General features: G+C 50.9%; 1 protein-coding gene across 7 annotated transcripts in view; it reads right to left on the bottom strand.

Moving 5' to 3' along the window:
• Positions 1-7488: 7488 nt before the first annotated feature.
• Grip2 (glutamate receptor interacting protein 2) overlaps positions 7489-24023 on the bottom strand; it is an 81757-nt gene continuing 65222 nt past the window's right edge. For 2 of the 7 annotated variants that reach the window (XM_036180659.1, XM_036180660.1), the window contains exons 13-24: positions 23685-23830; positions 23104-23184; positions 22817-22883; positions 22580-22725; positions 21408-21570; positions 19285-19424; positions 18608-18787; positions 17672-17843; positions 16525-16630; positions 12157-12300; positions 10461-10607; positions 7489-9619 (exon numbers count right to left, since the gene is read on the bottom strand). In XM_036180659.1, coding sequence (XP_036036552.1) covers positions 9461-9619; positions 10461-10607; positions 12157-12300; positions 16525-16630; positions 17672-17843; positions 18608-18787; positions 19285-19424; positions 21408-21570; positions 22580-22725; positions 22817-22883; positions 23104-23184; positions 23685-23830 — 1651 coding nt within the window. In that variant the 3' untranslated portion in view covers positions 7489-9460. The other 5 variants (XM_036180662.1, XM_036180663.1, XM_036180664.1 and 2 more) reach the window with 5 other exon arrangements.

Genomic DNA, 24023 nt, shown 5'->3' with positions numbered 1-24023 from the left:
GTGTGTGTGTGTGTGTGTGTGTGTGTGTGTGTGTGTGTGTGATGTGTGTGTCTGTCTATGTGTATTTTGTTCTGATTTGGGGGATATTTTGTACAAAAAGAACCCATGGGCCTATGTCCTGGGGAGAGGATGGACTTTCTTATTGATTTTGATGTATTTTATGGGAACTTGGTAAATTTTTCTTTGTATTTTTTTTTAACATATAACTATATATATACTTAGAGTCTGTCATACACTTTACCACTTGAATTGGTCTTGCCAGCAATGGATTTCGTTTTCAAAAGCAATTCTTCGGTGCTTATATAGCTGGCAGAAAATTCTGCCCAAAAACAAACAAAAAAAGGAAGAGAAAAAAAGAAAAAAACACCTAAATGCTGGGTGGAATTTTCCTATGGTGATGGATACATCTTCAAGTAAGGTATAGTCCCTTCTGGGCTGGTTCAGGAGGAAGAACACAGCTGAGGAGAGGGAGCCCCCACTAGCTGAACAGACCTGAGGGGCAGGAGAGTGCAGGGCTGTGAGGAGAATCATCACTCTTTCTCAGCCAATAAAAAAGACGCCAAAATAATAACTCACCCCTCAGCATGAAGGATTGATTCTAAGAGCAGCCGAAGCCATTGTACCAGGGCCCAACCCCCTCCCTTTTAATTTGAAGTAGAGGGTGGGTGGTCAGCGGGGTCTTAGAACCACCATGGGTCTTAGAGGCAGGAGTGGGAAGTCTGAAAGGCAGGCAAGGATGGGGCTGCAATCTGGGAGCCTCAGCTGGCTTAGGCAGAAGCCTCAGCCTTTCTTGAGCATTCAATACAGTTGTCTGAGGCCAATCCACAGGAGCCGCAGGGTTTCCGAATCAGGATCACACACAAGAAGGGGCCGTTGTATTTGGATGGAGTCATGGCGGATGGTGGTCAGGGCATTCCCCAAGCAGAATGCATTTTGGTGAGGGCCAGGAGGGAAGCCAGCGGACCAAAGGATATTAGCAGCTCAGGAGAGTGAGTGTACCCTAGACTGGCAAGTGTACCCCAGGAGGGCACTCTCCTCCTTTGCCTCTTGACAGACTCCTGCTAAAGATGCCACCCTGGGGCCATCCATCTCCTAGCACAAAATGCTCAGCGTGGCTATAGATGCTGGATCTTAAAGGATTTAAGTTCTAGTACAGAGCCAACTCGGTAGTGACCTCAGATACTGTTTCCAAGCCTCTGCGGTGGCTGTTGAACAGGTGTTTGGCCCCCCCACCCAGGGAACTGAGAGCAGACAAAGGGGAATCTTACAGGTTGAGGTTGTCTTCACAGAGATAAGGCCAGTGCCCCAGAGCTGGCTGACCTCAGGCAAGGCTGTTTCCTTCTGAACCAGGAGAGGGCGCTACACCTTCACCCCAGCCCCCACTGGGCCCAACTGTGCCATCCTGAACCAACTTGCCCTCCTGACAAATGTACACATTTTTCTGTCTGCCAAGTGACCCTCCAGTCCTCTTCTGGTGGCTGTTGAGTCAGCCACTCATGATTGTACCGTGTTCCTATTGTCCTGTGTATTTCTGGTTGCTCTTGTGTTAATGTGAGTGTTGGAGTTTTTCTTCCCTGATTTTACCAATTTGTAATGTGTCCTGTTTTTCTTTTGTTTTATGGAACCTTAAAAGTAACCACTGTGGACAATTGAAGACAGGTGAAATGGAAGGGAGAGGGGACTCATCCAGCTGTGTCTGTGGTCATGCCTGTCTACTCTTCCCCTCCACCAGGCATGCCATTCTGGCGAGCCTTCAGTATTTTGGGTTGGCAGACAAATGGCACCATTCTGGAAATGGCCTGAGAAAGGCCTTTTTTATCATTCCCAGATCAAATTCTAGACCAAAGACACAGTGGGCCAAGTCCCCAGGCCCTGCCTGGGTGGAAGGCCAGCCACCTCCTGAGCCCACTCCCCAACAGTGTCCCCGCACCTGTCTTCAATACCCACCCACCACTGTCACCCAGCCCCTGGCCCTGATAGCCCTTCTTGTGATCTTGTCTTTCCGTGTCTGCATGTAAGTAACATTTTGAAGTAGAGCTCATGACTCTGGTCCACCTGCTTCTTGGAGAGAGGGCTAAGCTGTCTACCAACCAGCCCTTGCCTGGAACAGGTCCGTGCCCTGCCTGTCAGATGTGGGCAGGAAGCAAGGTACAATGCCAGATTTAGATGAGGACCATGGTGGGCCCAGGAAGACTCTCCTGGGAGATGTTATTTGGTCCCAAGAGCTACATTAGCCCCCATGTGGAGGATCCCTACTGGGTGCTGTGGACAGTTCCAGAGGGCCCCCAATCCAAGGCACTTTTATAAACAGGAAAACTGAGGCCTAGAGTAGGAGAGACTTTTTGTGAGCTGGGTGGAACTGGATAATTGAGTCATTTGTAGCTCCAGGCTCCCCAGGTATTGGCAGAAAGAAAGCAGGACCAGGCATTGTCTACGTAAACCCAGGCCTTCCCTGTAAACCAAAGGCCAGACTGATAGGGCCCCCTGCCTATGCTCATGGAACAGAGAGCAGCACCCACTTCTGCCCAACCTCACTCTCCTGCTCACCCCAGGCCCATGCTACCCTTCCCTCCTCCCCCAAAGCATTTAGGAGCTAGGAATTGATACCCTCCCATGACTCCCTCCCCCCCACCAACTTGCACCACAGAAACTGAGGGCCAAAGACACTGCTAGTGTGAAGAGCTTTAGGCAGGCTGTAATGGCAGGCCTTTGGCCTCCATGCAGCCCGAGGCTACGCAGGTAGTAGCCTGAGAAGGTTTCTTTCCTTCTTGGGAAAATCTTGGGGGAAGGTTCCCTCTATGCCTCTGGCCCCTAGTCCTTATCATCCTGGAAAACCATGCGGACAGTAACAAAACATGAGGAGAAAGTAGCATGAATCCCCTCTGCTCAGGAAGGGGCTTTCTGTATCCCAGGGTGTCACTACCATGGCCGACAGCATTCCAGCCCTGCTCCTCTGGATGGGGCAATGCTCTAGACAGCCAGTCTAAAGAGGTTCCTCTCTCCAAGATGCAGACGCTTGCAAGCCAGGAAGGCACCTTAGAGAATGCCCTTCACAACCCACTCAATCCTGAGACCCCCGTCCCCACGGACACTGTAAATACCTCTGTGTGCACATCCCTCCTTCATCAAGTCCAAAACCACACACAAAACAAAACCTAGATACCCCAAGATGGAGAGGGATGACCCGGGAGCCAGATGCAGTGCTCCCGCCTCCCTTCCTCCATGCTGACCTCCCAGTAGTTGGGTCTTCACAGGAAGCTGGTTTTCCATGTTCCTTGGGAGGGTACAGGGGTGGTGGTGGTGTCATTACAGGCATGTTCTGGCATGTTCCCTGAAGGACAGAGCATCTTGTTTTATATTTGGCTTCAAAATGAGATGGTAGCTCCATTTTTTTTTTTTAAAATCCAATTAATCTTTCCAATCCCTAACAACTGTGACTCTGTATTTAGCACAAGAGAAAGCTGAGAATGTGGGTTTTGCCTCCTTCAGAAATATGTCTGGCTCATCAAGACATTTTTTAAAAACTTCAAAATATTTTTAAGATATTTTAAACTTTTGTAAAAAATAAAAAACAAAAAAACAAACGCACACAAAAGAAAAACCTAAAACCAACCAATAAGGGGAGGAGCGTTCATGTTTGAAGGATCCTTGGTGTGTGACCTGTCTTGCAGTATACAAGCTCTGTGTATTGATGTTTAACGACAACGACCCTGCATTTTGCAGGATTTCGTTTTTTTTTCCTCTTTTGCTTTTTAGATGAATATGTATATTGATATTTTAAATCCATCTTTGCTTTTTTTAGAGGAGTTTATAATCACCTTGTAACACAACAATAAACATTTCCTTTTTAAAATCCAAGAACGTGTGGTGGTATGTTTTGGAGTGGTGTGTTCACCTCTCCATGTTGGCAAACTGTACAGTTTATAAAGGGATTTCACTGTGGCTGGAGAGATGGCTCAGCTGTTAACATCATTTACTGGACTTGGTTTTTGAGATAGGGTCTCTTACTAGCTTGGGGCTGGTCTGTGAGCCCCAGGGATTCACCTGTCTCTCCTCCCCAGCTAGGGGATTGTAAGAACTACTTCACCTGGCTTTTAAAAAACAGTTATAGGGGTTGGGGATTTAGCTCAGTGGTAGAGCACTTGCCCAGCAAGCACAAAGCCCTGGGTTCGATCCTCGGCTCTTAAAAAACAACAACAGCAACAAAAAAACCCAGTTATGTAGGGCATGTTGTGGTAAAGTGGTAGGTGCATGTGAATATAGTGCCCACAGAGGCCAGAAGAGGGCATCAGAGCCCCTAGAAGATGAAGTTAAAGGGAGTTGTGAGTTGCCATATAGGTGCTGAGAATCAAATCCAGTCTCCTGGGAAAGCAGCAAAAGCTCTCAACCACTAAACTGTTCTCTAGCCCCCGTATGGCAAATGTATATGGGTTTTGAGAAACAAACATGAGGGTCCTCATGCTTGCAAGCCAAGCATATCACCTGTACTGAGCCCCCCACACCCCATCTCCCAGCCTCGCACGGTGAAACCAAAGCAAGAGCCAACTTGTTACACATTGTTATTAAGTCTCTGTACCTTACAAGAATAAGTGTCTGTTTCCTAAGCCTAAAGTATCCCCCCAAACCATGTTTTTCAACCTACTTTGAACTTGTAACCCCATGATGTATGCCTACCCCTTTTGCCTTGCTAGACTCCTGCACCTGTGATATATGACTGCCCTTTTGCCTTAAAAATGAGTCTTCCCTGATATGAGGACTCCCCTTCCACATGATGGATTCTTGCACTTATCTACCTGACAGGCAGCCTTGAGCCCTAAGTCCCAACTCTTCTGTCCAGGTGCTAACAACCAATTATCTCAACAGCTTTTCTATCAACCCTAACCCTTTCCCACACAAGGGACCTCAAAGTCAGTGAGGGGATGCCCTCTGTAATCCCAACTTTGGGAGAAGCAGCAGCTGGCCAGTTCTAAATACAGTTTGCTTTTATCAGACAGTCGTGGAACTGGGTGGGCCTCCCCCATCTTCCCCAGGTCTAACAGCACCTTTATCTTAGCTTAGTCATTATATCTAGTTTCCAGTTTGGGGGCATTTTAGATTTCAGGTCTTCATATAAAGGATGTGCTGTGGAATACACTGTAAAGATTTGTCACTTGAATTGTTTTAATAAAATGCTGATAGCCAGGCAGGAAGTATAGGCAGGGCAACTAAACTAAGGACGCTGGGATGAAGAAGGGTGGAGTCGAGAAAGACAGCAGTCAGCCACTGAGGAAGCAGGACATGTAGAAAATGAGATAAATGGGCCATGTGGCAAAGCATTGATAAGAAATATGGGTTATGGTGCACGCCTGTAATCCCAGCACTCGGGAGGCAGAGGCAGGTGGATCTCTGTGAGTTCGAGGCCAGCCTGGACTACAGAGCTAGTCCAGGACAGGCTCCAAAGCTACAGAGAAACCGTGTCTCGAAAAACAAAACAAACAACAAAAAAAAAAGAAAAAAGAAATATGGGTTAATTTAAATGTAAGAGGTAGTAACAAGCCTGAGCTATCAGCTGAACATTTATAATTTATATTAAATCTCTGAGTCAGTTAACTGGGAATGACTGCTTGTCATTTGGGAGCAAGTGTGGGGACAGGAAAACTCAGCCTACCATGATGTTCCCTGTATTAGCATAGGTGAGAAGTTCCCAGACCAGGTTTGCTCTTGGGTTCATAGACTTCTTAGCCAGATCTTGGGTGGACTGGGGACTATAAGTCTTCTCTGGCTGGTTTCATAGTGTGACAGAATAAAAGAGCACCTCACCACCATGTTCCTGCTGTCCTTTATATGGCCTCTGCTTCCCAGCCAATTGGCTTGTGTTTGGATCTTGGATCCACTCCATACTGTTCTAGGCAAGTCACTTAACCTCTCAGAGATTTGGTCCCTCCTCTGTAATGTGTAGAGGGAGTCCTTCTCTGAAGGCTGCTAGAAGGATCTCATTGTTCTTACAAAGTGCTCTGAGCTCTCCTTGGCACATAGGCTGTGTGGAGTGTGGTGGCCCTCACTCTTATCTGCTCTACCTCCCTGAGAGAGTGAGCTCACTGACATCCTGAGGGAACAGTTTCTGCCTTTAGATCTGCAAGTTTCCCCTGCCCTAATGGGCCTGGCCCTGTGCTCTGGACTCTAGTAGAACCAGTGAATTTACCTTGCCCCAGGGCCTTGAGACTTAGGTACAACAGCCAGTCAGCCAGGCTTCACCAATGCCAAAGATTCCCTGGCTGCACAGATTACGACACATCCCATGCTGCAGCCTAGCTTCCAGTACCACCCTCTCTGGGCTGTAGAACCTGCTAGACTCATTCATACTGCAGGTCCTTTGCACTTACTGCCCCCCCCGCCCCCCCCCCCACCTGGGACACTTCCTCCATGTCTTGGCTGGACCGGCTTCTGTCCTGCAATTCCCTACTCTGCCTATCACTCTTTCAGAGAAGCCCTTTCTGGGCTGCAGTTCTCCTCACCCTGGCCACTCTGTTCCCATAGGCTGTGTTTTCTTCACTGTTCTTTATGCCTTCTCAAAAGACTATGACCAGTTCACTGTCTCCACCAGGATATACAGCAGCTGGCTTTTTTTTTTAAAGGTTTTTATTCATTGTGTGTGGTGGGTATGTGCATGTGAGTGCAGTGTCAATGGAGACCAGAAGGAGGCGTCCGTCTCCTGGAGGTGGAGTTATGGGCAGTTGTGAGTTGTCTAATACATATGCTGGGAACTGAACCCAGGTCTGCTGGAAGAGCAGTAAATGTTCTTAACCACTAGGCCCCCAAAATGGCCCAGTATTTTTTGTTTAAAGATGTGTTTCATTTTATGTGTATGAGTGTTTTGCCTGTGTGTATGTACATACACCACATGTGTGCCTGATGCCTGCAGAGGTCAGAAGAGGGTGTCAGATCCCCTGGAAGTGGAGAAATAGATAGTTGTGAGCTACCACGTGGGCTCTGGGAACCAAACCCATGTCCTTTGCGAGAGAACCATGCCGTGGGATATCTTTCTGTATGCTCCCGCTGGATGATAAATAAAGCTGTTTTGGCCTATGGCAAGAAAGTTTACAGCCAGGTGGGAACTCCAAGCAGAGAAACAAAGAAGAAGGGTGGGGTTGAGAGCCTGCCTCCAAAAGAGCAACAAGATGCCAGCAGACTGGTAGTGCCACAGCAATGTGGCAACATAGAGATAAATAAGAATGAGATAATTTAAGATGACAGAGCTAGCTAGCAAGAAGCTGAAGCCATAGGCCACACAGTTTGTAATTCACATAAACCTTTGAGTAACTGTTTTATAAGTGGTTGTGGGACCGCCAGTGGGAGAGATTCATCCGGACTGTGGGGCAAGGCAGGACCAGAGAAACTTCTGGTTACAGAACCAAGAGCTCTTAACCACTGAGCCATCTCTTCAGCTCCGTGGACCACTTTATGAATGAATGAAAAAAGAAGTTGGGGGCTGCAAGCTTTACACAGAAGCTGAACCTTGCCAGCCTATTATTTATTTATTTATTTTTAAATAAAGCAAACAACCTACAGTGTGCATTTAACCAATTTTATTAAAAATTTCTCCCAATAGCACTCACCTCCCCCCAGTCACTGTGATACCTGGTGGGACAAAGATTTAGCCATGAGTCCCAGACAGACCAGACAAACCAGCCTGTGCAGTGGAGCCATGGGTGTACTGGGTGCTTCCTGGGTGCCCTAAGAAAACCCACATAGAAAAATACTTTACAAGGAATATATTCTAATATTAGCCAGAGAAAAATACAGCTCTGGGGGGGGGGGGGGGGGGTGTCACAGGGGAGGTACCCAAAATGCATAGGCAGGCAGGATGCTCACTGGGGAGGGAGCTGGGGATGTTGTGTGGGGCAAACACCCCTGTGAGAAGCCAGGGGGATATTGCATATGAGAAGGCTTTAGGCCATGGCCAGGAAGACCACCCGCTTGGCCTAGTTGCATATGTCTGGGAGGATGGGAGAGCCTCAGCCCGAGGGGAGGGGAGGGGTTGAGTTGTGTTTTAAGAGCCTGGAGTCTTTGAGTGGAACACAGATTTCCCAAGCCAAGAGGCCCTTAGAGTACAGTCAGTCATGCCACATGCCAGAAACCCAAAGCGGCTGAGCCATCTGCCCAAGATCACACAGTACCGGGTGCTGGTGGCCAGGAGTCACCTCTCTGCTGTCATTCACCTGCCCTCGAAGCTGAAGGTCTTGATTTGTCTGTTGCCCGTGATGGGTGGGCAGTATCTTTTGACCCTGGGGCAGTGAAAGCAGAGGGACCCTGGGGAGGCCATCACAAAGGGCAAGGCATGGGGGAAGCCGTGGGAGAGCAAAGAGCCAAGGGGTCTCAGTGGGTAGGTGGAGATGGTGCTGTGTCTGCTCAGATTCACCCAAGGTTGCACAGCCAAGAAGGGAACCAGGGGCAAAGAATGGCTTCTTGGACCCCTGCCTGTCCTCTTGAACAGGGAGTCTTTCTGGCCACGAGTTTCAAGGGCAGAGAAGTGGAGATGGGGTAGGGTTGGAGGCCCCTGGGTCCTTGAGACCTTGAGCTGGGCAAACACAAAGCCAATCCCCAGACCAGCCCAGACCTCCTGCTTGAAGCTGAAAGGGTTCTGCTTGGCAGAGATGAAGGAAGCCCGATTTAGGGGATGCTGGTATCCCCAGCTGTAAGTGGGGGCCCCCTTGAATAGCCTCTTCGGACCTTGCTCCCCGTTGCTACTCTCTTGTCTTTCAGCCGTTTTCTCAGCTTCTCTCTCTCCTCTTCCTCCTCCTTCCTTGCACTGATAAGGTCGGCAGGAGAGCTGTGACTCGGCCTAGTTTCCGTATCTGTTGGAACAGCAGGCGGGTGGATGCTCCTGGGCTTTTCCGCCCTGAGCAGTGACTTGTGCTAAGGTTTTGTGGAGCAGGAGGGTTGATGGCCACAGCTCTGCTCTGGGGTATAGAACCAACAACCTGAAGGAAAAGGCTGGCGTTCCCAGATGTCCCTATTTGAGGTTTCCCAGTGTGGCCATTGGATGCTGGAGGCTCTCACAACACCAGGATTTGGGAGGAAGGGGGTTGCTATTCTCCTTGTGCCTCATCCTTCCTGGTGGCAGGGTCCCTGTGTGACTGGGTACCACCTGTCCGGCTGGATCACCAAACACTTCCTGCTACAGTCTAGGACTGTCCTCCCGCTGATTCGCCTCCCAGGGTGGGAAACACTGGCAGCTCATTTCAGTGACCACACTGAGCTGGGCCGTTCCCACTCTTGTTGCTGCTCGGAGGTAACAAGCAGGGATCTCGAGGCACCCCAACGCTTTCCTGGCTGAGCAGCAGGGCTGACCCCTTGTTAGCTGGGGTTCTCTGAGCATCTTGAAGATCCAACTTGATGATGCCACTCTACCGGGTGTGGAATCTGCAGACCCACAAGTGGGTGATTGGGGGCCACTCCTCCAGCTGAGCTCATGATGACCTCAGAGCATCTGTGGACTGCTGGGGCCTGGCGCCCGTGGCGTCCGGCGGCTCTGTGCCAGTGGGTTACGGCTGACAACCAACTCCAGGATGTCCCCAGCCTCTGTCAGGAGTGGGACTGCCAGACAGCAGTCGAAGTCCCGAGTGCGAACATGGTTGACCTGCACAGCCGAGGGACAGAGTCTCTGTACATGAAAGTTCTAGGAAGAAGCTGCACCAATTCGACTGACTGGAACTGGAGAGAGGGTGGGCTGGGGCAGGACCAAAGCTTCGGATTTATCTCAGCTCCCACTGAATAGCCGTTCCTTGCCTACCTGTGTCTGACCTAACACCCTTTCAATGATCAAGTGACCGCTAGGTTCCACCAGCCCCCCTGAACTAAGAATGGTATCAGAGCCAAAGCGTGGATTTCTGACTTGCCATAACCAGCCTACGTGATATATCCACCAATATTTTCTTTTAAATTATATTGATTTCAATCACTCATGGCTCTAGAGTAAACTCTCTCATCCCCTTTGAGGTGAGAACTGTGTTTTTCCTGAAATGAAGTCCTGCCCCACCCAGATTTAGGAGGAAACACAAATTAAGTACATTTAGAACAAATACAACAAAATGAACAAGGGGATAAAAACAGCTGGAGCAATGGAAGGGCAGTCTTGGAGGCTAAGTTAGGAACAGCCTTGTTTCCCAGGCCCTTTCTGTTAGAAGATCATGTGATTGGTTCTGGCCGGTAGGCTGGGAAGAGAATCTGTCATATAATGGTTTGGAGGGAAGGCAGGGAAAAAAAAATTTCCTACACCAGGGAGTCTAAGGAGGTCACGTGTCTCGGAGGAACAGTTACTAGACAGGCAGGCCCTCAGTCAGCCAAGGAGTCAGCAGCAAGTGGAACCTCAGCTCTTGTGTGAGCAGCCTCACCTGACTCATCCCACTGGCCTTTCCATGCATTTTCAGAGTTTGAATCAAGCTCTGTCCCTGGGCCAGTGCTGGGCCCCCCTGAGTTACCTGCAGGAGCCTGTCAAAAGGTTGCAGGCCTCCGTGCTGGGCTGGCCCATCAACGCGCACAGTGTGGACATAGACACCCTTCTCCAGGAGGCCGTCGGAGACGCTGAAGCCGAAGTCGTTCCGCACTGGGTCCTTGTGCAGGGTCACCTGGGAGGAGGAGGCAGTGACCTTTGCTCCAGCCCCCATCATGTCCCTGGCATCCAGGCCCAGTCTACTGGCTGGCCATACTCTAGGCTGCCCTCAGCAGTCTGTTGACCCTGGGCCCTATGGTATTGACCTTGCCATGTGCAGCCCGCAGGTCCCAGTGCTCAGGGGTCCCTTAGAAAGGGGAGTAGGGGGTCATATCATAGTGTTTTCATCACCCTGGGCAAACCCCTGGATTTGGCATGTGCTCTGATGTCTTGGTTCTTATATAGGTGGTGGCAGGAAGGTGTGTCAATTCATCTGCCTATGGTGGCATGCAAAGTGGTCTCTTGGTATCTGCAGGGTACCGGCTCCTGGACCCTAGGAGGATTCCCAAATCTGCAGATGCTCAATGGTGAAGGATCTGCACAGAACCTGTGCCTGCCCACCCACGGGCTCAAGTCCTCTCCAGAGGACTTCTGAGACCTAGGTCATGGTTGGTGCTATGTAGATGATTCACCAGGAATGAGGTCCAAAGTCAGCCCATGTTCAGTACAGATTTTTTTTTTTTACTGTGAATAATAATTATTATTTTAGATAGGGTCTTTCTATGTAGTTCTGGTTAGCCTGGAACTTGCTATATAGACCAGGCTGGCCTTGAACTCACAGAGTTCTGCTGGCCTCTGTCTCCAAAGTGCTGGGATTAAAGAGCTATACCACCATGTCTAGCTTTTCCCTGAATACTTGAGATCTGTGGTTGGTCGACTGAATTCAGAACTTGTAAGAAGGGAAGACTAACTGTATATATACACATATACATATATGTAATGGAACCTTTATGTGTGTATATATGTGTATATGTAACATACATATTTGTATGTGTGTACATGCATCTAGGGATAAAGTTTGCTGAAAAAGAATAGCCCACTGTATCACAGGTGTGTCTGTATGCAGGTGCAGGGTGCAATCATCCAAATGGTGAGCGTTTCAAAAAACCTAAAAGCCAGGTGGTGGTGGCGCACGCCTTTAATCCCAGCACTCAGGAGGCAGAGCCAGGCGGATCTCTGTGAGTTCGAGGCCAGCCTGGGCTACCAAGTGAGTTCCAGGAAAGGTATAAAGCTACACAGGGAAATCCTGTCTCTAAAAACCAAAACCAAAAAAATAAAAAAATCCCTGGGTGTTTTTGGTGGTGGTGGTTGGTTGGTTTAGGTTTGTAAAGTTTCTATTATTTTATGTGTTTAATGTTTTGCCTGCATGTATGTCTGCATACTCCTTGTGTGCCTGGTGCTCTTGGAAGCCAGAAGAGGGAATCAGATTCCCTGAATCGAGAGTTGCAAATCGTTTCTAGCTGCTGTGGGTGCTGGCAATCAAACCTGGGTCCCCCAAAGAGCAGCCAGTGCTCTTAGCTGCTAAGTCATCTTTCCAGCCTCCACGTCCCCATCTTTCAGTGAGGGAGAATAAAGCTCAACAGAGAGTAGGGGCCCTCAGCATCCCAAGCAGCTAAGTTCCTCCTGGTGCCAGGCCCCCAGTGCCCACACCCTGCCTGCTTGCAGCCCCCAACTCCAGTGCCCACCCTGTGCATCTCCAGGGGCATTGGCAACAGCAGCTCCTGCAGGTCTTCAGGGGATGTTCGGACCTCCCGGCTCCGGCGCCAGGGCCGAGGCCCAGGCCTGCCATCCACAGCCACAGTCTGCACAGCACCTGTCATGATGGAAGCCTGTGGGGACACAGTTGTCAGTCAGACACCATATACTTACATCTGGCTCTGTCAGGCAAGCACGCGGTCACAGGGTGAAGACAGTGAAGGAGGTCATTGACCAACCACAGAATCAGAACAAGAGCCTCTGGGGACTAAAGGCAGACTAACATCTGCTCTGTGCCCGGCTCAGTCCTCAGCAAGCTTAACTCACTTCACGATCTGGAGTACTGAGCCGTTTTCTCTGTTTTACATACAAATAGGTTTAGTGAGAGAATTTGAACTCAGAATCTGATTCCACAGTTAGGGTTCTGAGCCTTGGCTCATAGCATCAAGGCACATAGGAAGTGAGAGTCTGGGACAGAGGGAGGAGTTGGAGATGCCTCCAGAGCTGATATCTGGAACAGGAAGGGGGAAAGAAGAGCATCCCTGGCAGAGGGGACAAGGCAGAGCTGGACTGTGGGAACGCCTGGAGAGTCAGGGTCTTCCAGCACCCAGCAGCCTACAGGAAGTATGTGACTCTTTAATCCCACGGTGACAACAGGGTGACTATGGAGCAAGTAATTGGTGAAGAATGTAACATGAACAGATGTGAGTGTTTAGGAGGGTATGGTGGCCAGGAAGGACATGGTGGGACCATGGAGCTGCCAAGCAAAAGGAAAAGGAAAAGGGTCATCCGGACAAGGATGGAGATGAGAAAGGAATGGGGCTGTGGGATGGGATGGGGCAGTGGGCAGAGTCAGAAGTACCCATCATGTGAGTGTGAGCTGAGAGCATCACATTCAGAAAGGGACATCTGCAGACCACAGAGGTGCCAAAGTAGGATGAGCCTCTTCCAATGTGATATTCCTAGGCACCCAGGTATCTCCCCAGCCTAGAAATTTCTCTCTTCGTGTCCATCATGGTATCTGAGTTTCCACTCTGGTGGATAGTTCTGTCTGGCGCTGATGTCCAAGTGCCAGGAAGACTGAGAAAGCAACTGTTTTAGGGACAGCCAAGCTGTCAGGAACGGGGGAGAACCTTGGTGGAGTGGATGTAGATGCCTTTTGCACATCTCTTACAACTTGTCCTCACCTCCTGGAGAGTCAGGGTCTACTGAGAAAGACCAGAGACTTGGGATCAGAGTCCTTAAAGAGTAGAGAGCTTAAGTGGTAGCTCAATGGGGAAAGTACTTACTGCACATGCATGAGGAGCCAAGTCAAGGTCCCAAGAACCTGTGTAAAGGCATGACAGTGTGCATCTATAATCCTAGGCTGTATGGGGGATGGGAACGCAGACCCCTAGGGCTCACTGGCCAGATAGTCTAGCCAAAATGGTAAACTCCAGGTTCAATAAGAGACCCTGTCTCAAAACAGAAGGTGAAGGGGCTGGAGAGATGTCTCAGTGGTTAAGAGCACAGGCTGCTCTTGCAGAGAACCTGGATTCAGTTCCCAGCACCTACACAGAGCTCACAACCTATGTAACCAGTTACAGGAGTTCTGATGCCCTTTTCTAGCCTCTGTGGGAAAACTGCATACATGTAGGGCACATATACATGCAGGCAAAATCTGGTCTGGAACCAGTGAAGTTCAAAGACTCGAGACCTCAGAGACACCCCACTACCACAGAGCACAAAGTGCATGGGCAACTTCAGCTACAGCAGCTGCAACATTGAAGCTGAAAAGCCCACCTGACCACAGACCCAACAGATAGGTGAGCCCACACTCTGACCAAAGACCCAACAGACAGGTGAGCCCACCTGACCACAGACCCAACAGACAGGTGAGCCCACACTCTGACCACAGACCCAACAGACAGGTGAACCACACTCTGACCACAGACCCAACAGACAGGTGAACCACACTCTGACCACAGACCCAACAGACAGGTGAACCACACTCTGACCACAGACACAACAGACAGGTGAGCTATACTCTGACCATAGACACAACAGATAGGCAAACCTGAACCCAGGTGGCTGGAACTAATAGAAAATACAAGAGAAATTTTAAGTCTGCCCAAAACACACAGAAAAGTAAGAAACTAAAAAGTAAAAGATGTTAAGAAAGAAATTCTCAAAATGTGAAAAGCAGAGATGTTAGGGAAATAAAATTGTAGAAATTGCCAGGGGATTGTGGCGCACACCTTTAATCCCAGCACTGGCAAGGCAGAGGCAGGCAGATCTCTGTGAGTTTGAGGCCAGCCCGGGCTACAGAGTGAGATCCAGGAAAGGCACAAAGCTACACAGAGAAACCCTGTCTTGAAAAAAAAAACAAACAAACAAAAAAGTAGAAATTGAAATAATCTCTAAGAACTGGATTGAATATTGGTATGAATACAGCCAAGAAGAGGCTTGGTGAGTTGGGAGAGAGATTAAAGAAGGTAACTGGCAGTTAAAACCCCGTGCTGGCTACATTTACATCAACTTGACACAAGCTAGAGTCATGTGGGAAAATGGACCCTCAGGTGAAAAAATGTCTCCCTCAGATTGACCTGTGGGCAAGCCTACAGTGCACTTTCTTGCTTGAAGATTGATGCAGTAGGGCCCAGCTCACTGTGGTAGGTGCTGCCCTTGGGTAGGTGTAAGAACTCCATGGCCTCTGCATCTGTTGCTGCCTCCAGGTTCCTACCCTGAGTTCCTGTCCTGACTCCCTGGATGATGGACTAGGATGTGGAAGAAACCCTTTCCTCCTCAAGTTGCTTTTGGTCCTGGTGTTTATCACAGCAATAGAAACCCCGACTAAGGCAACCCCAAACATGCATTTCTGTAGATTTCAAGGGTTTAAGTCTTGTGACAGTGGAAACCATTAAAATATTTGATACTGAGTAGACAGCAAGAGTCCCACAAACAAAACCTGTGGGATCACAGCCAACTCAGTGTTTACAGGTCAACTCATAGCTTTGAAAATAGTTTATGTGAAGAAAGAGGAGTGGAGATTAAATAGCTAAGAACCAGGACAAGTATCTTTACACACACACACACACACACACACACACACACACACACACACACAAAGTCTAAGAAAATGAATATCAAAATAAGCAAGACAGAAAACAAGCAGGAAAACCAAAACTGGAGGGTTTTTTTGTTTTTTAAACCTGGTAATTGGCAAAGCTGATGAATGGGGAGTGCCCCCAGTCAACAACGCTATGATAAAATGGGGTGGTGGTGGTAGCAGATGAAACAGAGCTTTCAATTGCTCTCAAAACTGAACTCAGAATAGCTTTGTCAGGTATGCCCTGTCCCATACCTGAGTGATGGTGACCCACATCACCCACGCCCTGTGTGCACGTGCCACACATCCACAAGGACAGCAGGATGGCCTCAGGGCACTTCCATGCACACACTCAGACATGCACGCCCCAAAGATACGCAGGTGTGTGCATGTGCCTCACACCTCTCTGTGTGTAAAGACCCCTTCGCTCCCAGGGTGCCCAGGTAAGAGCACACACACACTGTAATAGTTAATACCGATTGTTAACCTGGCAGGATTCAGAACCAGTGAGGAGATAAACCTGTGGACATGTCCATTCAATTGAGGTGGAAAGATCCACTCTGAATGTGAGTGGTACCGACCCATGGGCTGGAGCTCTGGGCTGAATAAAAGGAAAATGGAGGCAAGCATAACACCCAAGCCTCTGCATCCTCACTGCAAATGCAGCGACCAGCACTCCCAAGCATCTGCTGCTATGGCTTCAGGGACTGTCATGTGGGACTGTGTCTTGGAAGTGGGGGCCAAAACAAATCCTTCCCTCCCCTTTCCATTTCTCACGTGTGTTTATGTGGGTATGTATATTTGCATGGGTATATGTGCACATGTATGGGGGTGCACAGGCATGTGTGTCTGAGGTCATGTGGAGGGCCAAGGTTGATTCCAGAACCACCTCCCCCCACAATTGCTTTTTCATCTTATTCATTGCAGTAGGATCTCTCCATCAAACCTAGAGCTCGTCAATAATAGCTAAGCTTGCTGACTAGCTTGGTGTGGGGATCCCCTGACTACTTCCAGAGGCTAGGACTCACAGGCAGGCTGCCATGCCCACTCTACATTTACATGGATTTGGGGGGATCTGAATAAGAGCTTTAACCATGTCCAGCCCAACCCTTTCTTTTCAGAGTGGCTTTTGTCACAGCAACATGTCATATAGGTATTACACATCCCCAGGTGACACGGGAACCTGACTCCATTGATGTGGAGCCTTTCCCCAGCCCTCCAGGGTGTCCAGACGTGGTGCCCCGCAGGCCCTTTGGCCAGGTGACAGTACCTCCAGCTCCCTTAGCAGTTCCGACTGACCACAGGACTCCAGGTCTTCAAGGGCCTCTCCAAACACTCTCCAGAAGCCCTCCTCTCGGGCAGGGCCAGGGGCTGGGCTGCAACAGGAACCACAGCGTCAACTCCTGGTGGGCAGCCGGGCGGTGGGAGGGTGGGCGGGCTGGGCCTGAGGAGTCTTCGTTGCCTAGGGCCCAGTGCTGGGCTCCAGGGGCCATAGGGTGGGCAGGCAGGCAGGCGGGTGTCCTCGGTGGCAGTGCTGGGGCCCCAGGGCAGTGGTTGGTGACACAGAATGTGGGGGGAGACGCAGTTAGGGGCGACCAAGACTGTTGGTGACCAATTAGAACAGAGGCAGATGAGACGGGGTGGAGAGCGATGACACAGGACGCCTGGGAAGAAAGACAGACGGACAGACAGAAGACAGAGACAGACAGAGAGATCCATGGGATAGCCCCAGAAGACAGTCCGATCCCACCCAGACACATGGCACCATGGGACAGTGACAGAACAGAGCCAGAACCAGCCAGGACACGGATGGATGGAGAAGATGGGATATTTGCGTTGGGGTGGGGTGGGTCGGCAGCACCCATCCTGGGCAGCCCACATTGTGTGGCCCATCTGCAGCTAACACCTGACAGCTCTCAGAGCCCTTTGCCACCTGCCACAGTGTGATTTACAAAGTCCGCATTTCTCAAAGGCCTGGCTTTGCTTTGAAGGAGGAGAGTGCAGCATGGGTAGAGAGGTGAGCCCAGGCAGAGGAGGCATGGGTGTTTCTTGTGGAGACCCACTCTGTGGGAGCTGGCTGCTGTATGAGGTCAGTCCTACACATGCAAAACATGCACAGCCCAGGGCTAGTGGCTGTGAACTGAGAGTCACGCCTTGTACAACCTGATCTGAGCAGGAGTCTGTGTTCAAACTCTTGAGTCTTATGTTGCAGTTCTGAATGTGATTATTCACTGACTCAGGAGGAACAAGCCAGGCTGCCAGCTCACTAGGACATGCCTGCTGCTATCTTTCCACAGGATGCCCTTTCCAGCCCAGGTCTGTTCCTCAGGCCAGGGATGCTCTTCTGTTCTCCTAGCTCCCCCTTCCTGGTGTTGCCCCACTCTGGCTAACTCTCTCTTAGTGTTCCCACCACAGACCTCATCGGTGGCTCCCAGTCCCCTTCCTCCTCCTCTGGGAAGCTCTCATCAGCAGGGCCAGGTGTGTAGCTTGACCTCCGGGGCTCAAGGGGTGGGGGGCTGCTCTTCAGTCTGCTGGGACGCCACTCCTGCGGAGTCACACTTCGGACCGCCACCTGGGGAGTGTAGGAGCCTGGAGGGTGGAGAGAGGGATGTGGGCCTTCTCTTTAGCCTTGCCTCGTCCTCCCTCATTCCCAGAAATTGGATACCAGTGGGCAGATCTGTGTCCTTATCGGGCCCAAGTGACCACTGAGAGACCCAGGAGTCCTTGTCACCCTAGCAAGCCCCTGGAACATCCAGACATCCAGCAGTCAACACTGAAGTTCCAGCACCATGGTCAGCTCCACGGGTGTGGCCTCTTCAAAGGCCTCCTTGAAAGGGAGTTTTCTGATTGGATCACAGTCCCAGAGCTACCTGCAGGAGCCCTGAGGATAAGCTGGGAGTCTTGGGGACTCTGGAGCATGGGATGGGGACACTCAGGGAGAGCCAAAGGCCCTAACTGAAACGGAGTGGGGGTTCACCAAGAACCAGGAGATGCTTCTCTGCTAATTCCCTGAGCCTCAACCACAGGCCAGAGGGCAGCCCCAGTGGTCCTCAGCCACATGGGCAAGGAGGGCATCGTCTGCCTTCTGTCTTCAGCTGGAAGAATGAACTGACACCTACTGTGTGCTAGGCATGGGGATAAGGAGAGAGACAGCAGAATAAGATCTGCTCTGTCACCAGCACACGGCAAGGAAATCCGGGACTGCAGATCCCCTGAGGGGCAGGTGAAAGGTGGAGTTCCTCAGGTGACCCTTGGGAGTTTCCTCTGAAGGAAAAGGCTGAGAGAGGAGGTGCCAAGAAGGGCATGCAGGGACCACCTTCACAAAATCCTGTCCAAGGTCCCGGGCTCATTACCTGGGCCCCCAAAGCCACCCTCTGTTGCAGAGCTGCCCCAGGACTCCACAGCGCTGTCCACACTGGGTACAGCAGGTGAGAAGCGGGCTGTCAGCAAGCCTCCCTTGAGAGCCTCAGGAGGGTCCTCATCCACATCACTGGCCTCACTGAGACTGCCTGACTGGCGGGGGAGGAGGGGACCTGGGAAGAGAAGGAGTATCACCTATGACCTCAGAGACACAGGTGTTTTGTGAGCCTCAGTTTCCCTACTCTGAGAACTCCCAGGCACTTGACAATCTGGCTTCTGCCATGTAGGTGGGGCATATTAGTAAGTGAACCCATCACACAGATGGGAAAACCGAGGCTTGTGAGGCTGAACAATAGGCCAAAGGTCAAAGTGCACAACAATGGAGGCCAGATTAAAAGAAGACCCCAAGACTCAGGTAAACTGTGGCACACACAGAACATAGGAACATGTAGGAGCCTGAAGAGAGATAAAACAATGAGGAACATGGTTTAGACCCAGAATGTACCCCATATTGCACTGTGCCACCATGGCACAGGGCCCCTCTCTCTTAGCCTCCTCATCAGCTGGTCCAGGGACCCCACCCCCTTTCCAAGATTGGTGGCACACAGCCTGACCCAGGACTGCCCTTCCTCTGTAGGCCAGGAAATCCCCAGGAAGTGGAAAGGCTCACGGTCCAGCTGCTTCTTGATCTTCAGTGTGACAGTCTCCCCTGCCACCTGCAGAAGGTGGATGGCCTCACTCAGGGGCCGGCCCTTGAGGCTCACGCCGTTGATGGCCAGGATACGGTCCCCCACATGGATGGCACCAGTCCTGAGGAGCAGACACAGAGCACAAGTGAGGCCCAGATGCTCAGGGCCTTAGAGTGTGTTGGTCCTGCCTTCCAGTACTGCACAGAGGCCCCAAGGCACAGGCCTGGCTGGCCCCAGCTGGGTAGGAGGAAGGATAGGCGTAGCAGCACATTCTGCTATTCTCAGTATTTCAGAGACAGAGGGGCATCCTGGGGCCCTGTCTCAGAGAGGTGAGAAGAGAGAGAAGGAGGGAAGGAGGAGAGAGGAAGAGGGGTGAGGGATCCAAGTCATCCTCAGAACTTCTGCTGAACAATTCTCCCCCAGATTCCAGGTTTTATAGCTCTGTTGGTTCAAAGTCACCCTCTTCCTCCTCTTTTGTTCTGAGATAGGTCTTGCTATGTAGCACAGGCTGGCCTGGAGCTCTCTAAGGGAGTCAATGTTGGGGCTTCTCAAAATACTGAAAATAGATGCCTGATGTGGTGGCACGCACCTTTAATCCCAGCACTCTGGAGGCGAGGCAGGCAGAGGTCTTTGTGAGTTTGAGGTAACAATTATTGGGGTTTTTGTTTTGTTTTGTTTTTGTGTGTTTGTTTGTTTGTTTTTGAATCAGGGTTTTTCTGTGTAGCTCTGTAGACCCAACTAGCCTCAAACTCAGAGATCCACCTGCCTCTGCCTCCCATGTGCTGGGATTAAAGGCGAGCATCACCAATGCCCAGCAAGTTCAAGGTACCAATTCTTTAAAAGGAGAAGTGAAATTTGTAGGAAAATAGATGGAAATGATTAAGTTGAGCAAAATAAGCCAGAGACTCAGAGAGACAATCATGTGTGTCTTCTCTCTTATGTGGAAGCTAGATATAAAATTATATATAGGGAGGGGTTATAAAGATTGTAAGAGGACCATGACAGGGACCAGATTTTAAAGGATCAGGGACACAGAGAAAAAGAGAAATGGGTGGATTCTTGGGACCTGAACAGGAGGGGTGCTATGTAAGGAAAGGAAGGGGATCAGGAAGAGGGGAGGCAGAGGGTTAGGGCTTTGGCAGTGGGGGAGGGTGGAGAAAGAACAAAGTGTATTGGTGGCACATACGTTTGAAAATGACATGACAAAATCTGCTACTTTGCACGCTAACTTTAAAAAATGTGTATCGGTTACATGTTGAAATGCATATTTATTTAAGATTAATTTCTTTTCACTTAGCTTTTTGAATGTGGCTTCTAGATAGACAGTTTGGAGTGCAAATCTGATTGTACTGCAGCTGCTCTGGACTTTGCTGCCCTGCAAAGAAGGCTGTGAACTACCCACCATCCCAGCCCTCTGGAGTCAGCATGGTCCCACTAGGCCCCTGCAGTCTCTCTAGAGTCCAGTAGAGGGCGCTCCAGGAGCGACCCAGCCTGAGTCTAGATTCTGGCTAGTTCAGGCCCTATGAAGTTCTTCCTTCAGCCCAGCTGTGCAGAGGAAATCACACTTCCTGGTGCTGCCGACTCACCCCTCGCAAAGCTGAGGTAGAAAGCTGGGACTCTCCTGGGTCCCACTTCACATCTGCCCACCCACTGAGGGGCAGTCAGGACATCTTCCTCTCAAGGCTCCTTCCCTGGCACAGCCCCAGAGACTTGGAGTAGCAGGCAGCCCAGAAGCCTCAGGACCTCAGGATAAGCCTCATTTGGGGCTCCAGCAATTGGGTATTACCCCTGATATTCAGACACATAGAAGCCTCAGAGTGCTGACTGTAAGGAGACATATTCTGGGAGGCAGCTGAAAGTGAGTCCAGCTCTGCCCTTAGCTTTGATCCCCTGGTCCCTTCTGTCCTCATTTTCTCTGCCCTGGCTGCTGGGCTGGACCAAAATTCCCCGCAAAGGATGGGGAGTGGGTGCTCAGAGAGGAAGTGAATATCCTTGAGTTGTTTGATGTTGAAACAGAAGTAAAAAGCTAGACTGGCTGGTCCCAAAGCCCACCTTCTGCTCTCTGGGGGTCCCCAGGTCTTTCTTGTGTCACCACAGAGTTTACCTTTCAGCCAGGCCACGTTTTGTGAGGCCAGAGATGATGATGGGGTCGAAAGGTTCCTCGGTGCCAGAGATGGTGATGCCCAGGGGTCCACCATAGCGCTTTAGCTCCACCGTGTAGCTGACGGCCCCTGTACTCTCCTGCTCATCTACAAGTGGACAGGCTCCTGAGGGTGAGGCCCAGGAGGGGGCAGGGCTGGGACCCACCCCTCCCCAGGCTCAGCACTCTCCAACCACCTATGACTTCATCAAGCCCTAACACACCTGCTCAGGCCTTCAGGGGTACAACCTGGGGACCTGGAGGCCACCTCAGGCTCCCGGCCTGCTGCCCAGGCACCACGAAGGGAAGAAAAAAACAGAAAACAAAACCAAGAACCTATAGGAACATGGAACCAGGATTTGAAAACACAGACTCACATACCACCATCAGCAACTCAAGATTTACCGCAGAGAGAAGGGAGAGAGAAGGGAGGGAAGGAGGGAGGGAGGAGGGAGAGTGAAGACAAAGAGAAAAGAGAAGGAAAGGAGGAAGAAATAAAAGGAGGGGCTGGAGAGGTGGCTCAGGGGTTAAGAGCACTGGCTGCTCTTCCAGAGGACCCGGGTTCAATTCCAAATACCCACATGTCTGCTCACAACCACCTGGAACTCCAGTTCCAGGGGCTCTGACTCCCTCTTCTGGTCTCCCTGGGCAACAGGCATGCACGTGGTACACTGCCATACATGCAGACAAAACACCCATACACATAAAAACAAGATAAACAAAATATAATAAATAAAAAGAGAAAATCATTTTTTAAAACAGCAGAAAAGGAAGAAGGACAGGAGACGAAGGGGGAGGGGGAGGGGAGGAACGGAAACAAAACTGGCCACCGGTGGCTTCTTCTCCTCCAGGGTGAGGGCCCCCTCCTGCCTCTCTGACTATGGGGTTCACGCTCCATTTACCACAATCCTCGCCACCCTCTTCTGCCTCTCCTGCAACCTGCAAGCCACTCAGATATCAGCCCTGCACATCGGTCCTGTCAACATCTCACACTCTGGGGAGCCTCCAGTGGCTCCCCTGGGCCCTGGAGCAGGGTACTGTGGGTAGCAGGAGTCCCTGCAGAAAGTCCTCCCAGCCCCCCACCCCCACCCCCATGCCAGCAGCTGCCCATCAGACATGGCCTCCTAGGCACATACCTGAGTTATCCTCATCCTTCCGGATCTTCAGCTTGACAAGGTCCTCACACTGGCGCAGGATCTGCACAGCGTCCTCCATAGGACAGTGGTCCAGGCGGATATTGTCAATGGCCAGCAGCTTGTCGCCTGGCTCGAGGGTGCCAGTCCTGCATGAGTGGGGTGGGGATGGGAGGAGCCTGGTGCAGATGGGCACGGCCCCACCCCCATGGCCACACCCTTGCCCGTGTGGCGCCCCACCTGTGCGCCACGCTGCCCTTCTTGATGTCGGAGATGATCAGGGGTTCCCCTCGCTTTCTGCTGGCTGCTGTGGGGCAGGGGAGACACCTGTGAATTTAATCTTGAAGGGCTCCTGTTTAAGGTGGGGTCGGGAGAGGATACAGTTGGCTCCTAGTCCCATTACTTCCTGGCTGAGAGGCTGTGAGCACACCAGCCTCTGTGTGACTCAATTTTCCTTCTATAAAATGGGGCTGCAGCCCATTATGGAGATGCGGTAGGATAAACCATAAGGTGATGAGGGGACTCACAGCTGATGGTAATGCCCAGCTCCACACCACGCCTCTTGGGTAACTTCACATGGAAGGTCCCACTGCTTGGGATGACAGACTCTGTGAACCAACAGCCATGGGTGACTTAAGACTCAAGGAGAGCTCAGAGATCTGTGTCTTGCACCCACTCTGGCTTCTCATGGGTGAGTGGGGGGTAAACTCTGCAAATGACCATTTCCAACCCCACCCTGCTGCTTCCACCTGAGTGGAAGCTGAGTGCTGTCTTCAGAATAGAGACAGGGCAGAGGCCAGAGTGGGGCCTTCCACTACTTGACAGATGGGGAAGCGGGGGGCAGAGGGAGGTGGTGTCCTGTCCACATAGTGTAGAACTCCCAGGACCAAAGCCCTGACTTGAGCTGCCTGGAGTCTTTGAGCCCTGCTCTATGTCCCTGCTGCATACAACCCACTCTACATCCTCTGGACTCCCGACTCCCAACTCCTGTGTGGCACTTCCTCCTCCCTATGCAGGGTTTAGGCATTCACTGTGCATGATCTCAGGGAGCACAAAGTGGGGAGGGGCAGAGTCCCAGAGTGTGTGTGTAGCTAGGTGGCCTACTCACCTGCCACATCAAACTCAATCTCCAAAACGACTTTGCGGGCCAGTGCAGCATCCCGCAACAGCTGGTTGGCTTCTTCCATCGTTCCGTCCTCAGTGGCAATGCCATTGATGGCGAGGACACGGTCCCCCACCTGCAGCAGACCACACCTAACCCCCAGAACCCAGTGGAAAGAAGAAGCCAGTGACTAGAACCACTGGGGTGGTGCAAGGTGGGGGGGGCACTCTCAGCTTCTGCTGTCTGTGACTCAGCCTTGCCCCTAGCTAAGGGTTTGAGCTTGCTGGGCCTCAGTTTCTCTGTCTGACCATTGGGGATGGTACCATTGTCCTTACAAGATACACA

This window comes from Onychomys torridus, chromosome 3, assembly GCF_903995425.1.
Source record: "Onychomys torridus chromosome 3, mOncTor1.1, whole genome shotgun sequence".
Taxonomy (NCBI): domain Eukaryota; kingdom Metazoa; phylum Chordata; class Mammalia; order Rodentia; family Cricetidae; genus Onychomys; species Onychomys torridus.
Note: the sequence above shows the minus strand (reverse complement) of the source record. Positions and strands in the feature narration are given on the sequence as shown.